The sequence below is a fragment of the Trametes versicolor genome (genome assembly GCF_000271585.1).
Source record: "Trametes versicolor FP-101664 SS1 unplaced genomic scaffold TRAVEscaffold_6, whole genome shotgun sequence".
NCBI classification, from domain to species: Eukaryota; Fungi; Basidiomycota; class Agaricomycetes; order Polyporales; family Polyporaceae; genus Trametes; species Trametes versicolor.
The window spans coordinates 2,334,429-2,337,085 of NW_007360326.1; the positions used below are offsets into that span (position 1 = coordinate 2,334,429).

At 61.5% G+C, this 2,657-nt stretch overlaps 1 protein-coding gene across 1 annotated transcript; it reads left to right on the forward strand.

Moving 5' to 3' along the window:
• Window positions 1-1,655: 1,655 nt before the first annotated feature.
• TRAVEDRAFT_85634 (uncharacterized protein) lies at window positions 1,656-2,229 on the forward strand (the record flags this gene model as incomplete). Its single annotated transcript, XM_008040772.1, has 2 exons — window positions 1,656-1,970; window positions 2,026-2,229. Coding segments are annotated over 2 exons (519 nt in total), but the record flags the coding sequence as incomplete, so codon positions are not given.
• Between the last annotated feature and the right edge of the window lie 428 nt (window positions 2,230-2,657).

A 2,657-nucleotide genomic window follows, 5' to 3' on the forward strand; every position in this document is an offset into this window, starting at 1 on the left:
ATAGCGGCATTTGGCTGTACGCGAGCAAGAGTGTGGGTCAGCGAGGGATGGTCATGGTGGACACAAGGCAAAGTTGCGACTCGCGACTTCGCTTCGAAAGCAGTGACTTAGGCGCTGGTCTCCCTCACGCAAAGTAAGTACATCCATTAACGTTGTGGACCTCCTGCGCCTCGCGCGACTCTCCCGTCTTCTCGCGCGCTCGAGAAAACGGGCAAGAAACATTGGTGCGGTGTGCGGGTCGGTCACTCGGGACGCCCCCGCATCTCCGGAAGGCACACCATGGACAGTTTGTTTCCCAGACAAATTCGAGATCGCGCGACCTCTACGAAGCCGTCGGATACACGCGGGGTTTCACGCGCACGAGTACGTACTTCATTTACCATTCATAGAGACAAATACCAACTGATCTGATGCTGAAAACGCAGTGGTGCGCCTCTCCCGGGTCGGTTCTGAGCATCCACGCGAGCGGTGCTACTGGCAGCCCCGCGCCCAGTGTTGTCTGCTTCCCGGAGTGCGCACGGAGTTTCTGGGTGACCTGCATGCACACAGTCGAGGGCGGCCAAGTCGAAGATGCGAGCGCGGCCTCTGCGGGGCGAACAGGCACAGCGGGTGCGTACTGCCGTTCTTGGCTTCCGACCGCGCGCTTGATTCACTTGCTCGGCTTTGCAGACAATAAAGAGATAGAAACAGCGTTTTCGTGTCGCAACGCCAGAGAGCAGGAGCGCGGGCACACGAGGGAGACAAGAGAAGGTGGCGAGGAGAGAGAGAGCTGGACGCGCGGCGCAGGATTCACGCCACATTCGAGTAGACGCCCACGATCTGCAGAGGGCGCGCGCGAGAGCGAGTTGCTCGCTCGTTCCTTCGTTCTCCATGCTACGACCTTGTCCCTTGCGTATACCCCCTCAGTAGAGTCTGTAGAAGTTTTGAATGCGACCACGTCGGTTTTACAACGGCGCAAAAGTGTCTCTCAGCCCATGTCCGCCACTGGTACTAACACCCAAGTAGGAGTTCACCAGTCACCAAGTAGGAGTTCACGATCCACGCAGAGTCCGCGAATCCATCTGGGAGATCCAGTATTGTCCCGAGATACTCGAGCAGCCGAGATCCGCGCGCTCGCCGCGGCATGTCCCTGTCTCGTCTCGAACCACCACGTCCTCCTCCCCCACGACCGCTCCGCGCGATGCCCAACTCGCCACCCCATCCGACGATGGCGCACACACTGCTCCTCATGGGAGTAGCGCCGCGACTTCCGAATACGTGCGTGCGCGCGGTGTATTTGCCCGTCGGACGTGCACAATTGGGCCCCCGGTGCGCAAACACGGTGCCCGTAGCAACGGAGCGCGCGGGCTGCTGCACTGATCCCGCGGCCGGTGGCGTCTCAATTGCATAGGTCATTGACCCCCTTGAAGCACCCACATCACGCGTCAAAGCGCCCTGGCCTGGGGGAATCAATAAAAGGACCGGCGCGGGCGAGAGAGTCCCCCCATCGTGCACTCTGGCTGTATCGACGTACTGAGGCAGGATCCTCTTCACACTTGTAGTCTGCTGGCATTCCCCCTCGCTTCCCCAGCACCACTCACTCCTTCAGCTTTACGTCCACACACGCCGCTTTATTACTCCCAGTCATGATCTTCAACAAGAGTGTCATTGCCACTGCCGCGCTGTGCCTCGGGTTCGCCCTCCAGGCGCACGCGCACGCAGCGATCGCGCCCGCCCTTGGCGTCAAGGGCACCCCCGTGCGGAACGACGCGCAGCGCCCGCAGAAGAACAGCGAGTGCGGGAACATCGACATCGCGAAGAACTTCGACTCCTCCACCGCGATCCAGGCGGCTGCGAACGGCTCGTTCGTCGCCACTATCACCAACTTCAACGGAGGGATCGACGGGTCGCGGCAGGTGACTGCCCTCGTCGACCCTACCGGCACGGGCAAGTCGTTCGTCTCTGCCGACGTCCTGCAGAACGGGGACAAGGTCAGTGGCTCGACGTTGATACGCGCGCGAAGGCTCACCATATGAATTCCCGCAGAACCCGAACGACAACGGCTCCCAGCAGCTCGTCGTGCAGCTCCCTGCGGGCAGCACGTGCGCCGGCGGCGCGTCCAAGGACAAGTGCCTCGTCTCGTTCACCACCGCGGGCGGCTTCGGCAACTGCGTCGTCGTCCAACAGGCTGCTGTTGCCGGCGGCAAGGGTGATAGCCAATCGACCGCTGCTGCCGCCGCATCTTCTGCACCCGCCGCATCGAGTTCCACCAAGGCCGCTAAGGCAACCAAAGCCGCGACTTCGTCCGTGGCAAGCTCTTCCGCGGCAGCCTCCTCTGTAGCCAGCGCCGCCGCTGCGTCGTCGTCCGTGGCTGCATCATCCTCCGCCGCCGCCTCTGCCAGCACTTCGGTCGCGGCATCGGCGTCTTCGTCGGCGGCGGACTCCTCGCAGACTCAGACCGCCAGTCAGATCGACGAGGAGCTCTTGAAGGAGTTCGAGGCGTTGAAGAAGCTGATCGAGGAGAAGATCCGCGTATGTCTACAGTGCTTGAAGTCCATTGGTTCGCATCGCTGACGAGTATCTTCTGCAGGGATCGCGTTCAAAGCGAACCGTCAGCTGGGCCAAGGACGCGTGAAGTACGTGGCGCAGAGTGGATGGAGAGAGAGCAGAGGAAGTGT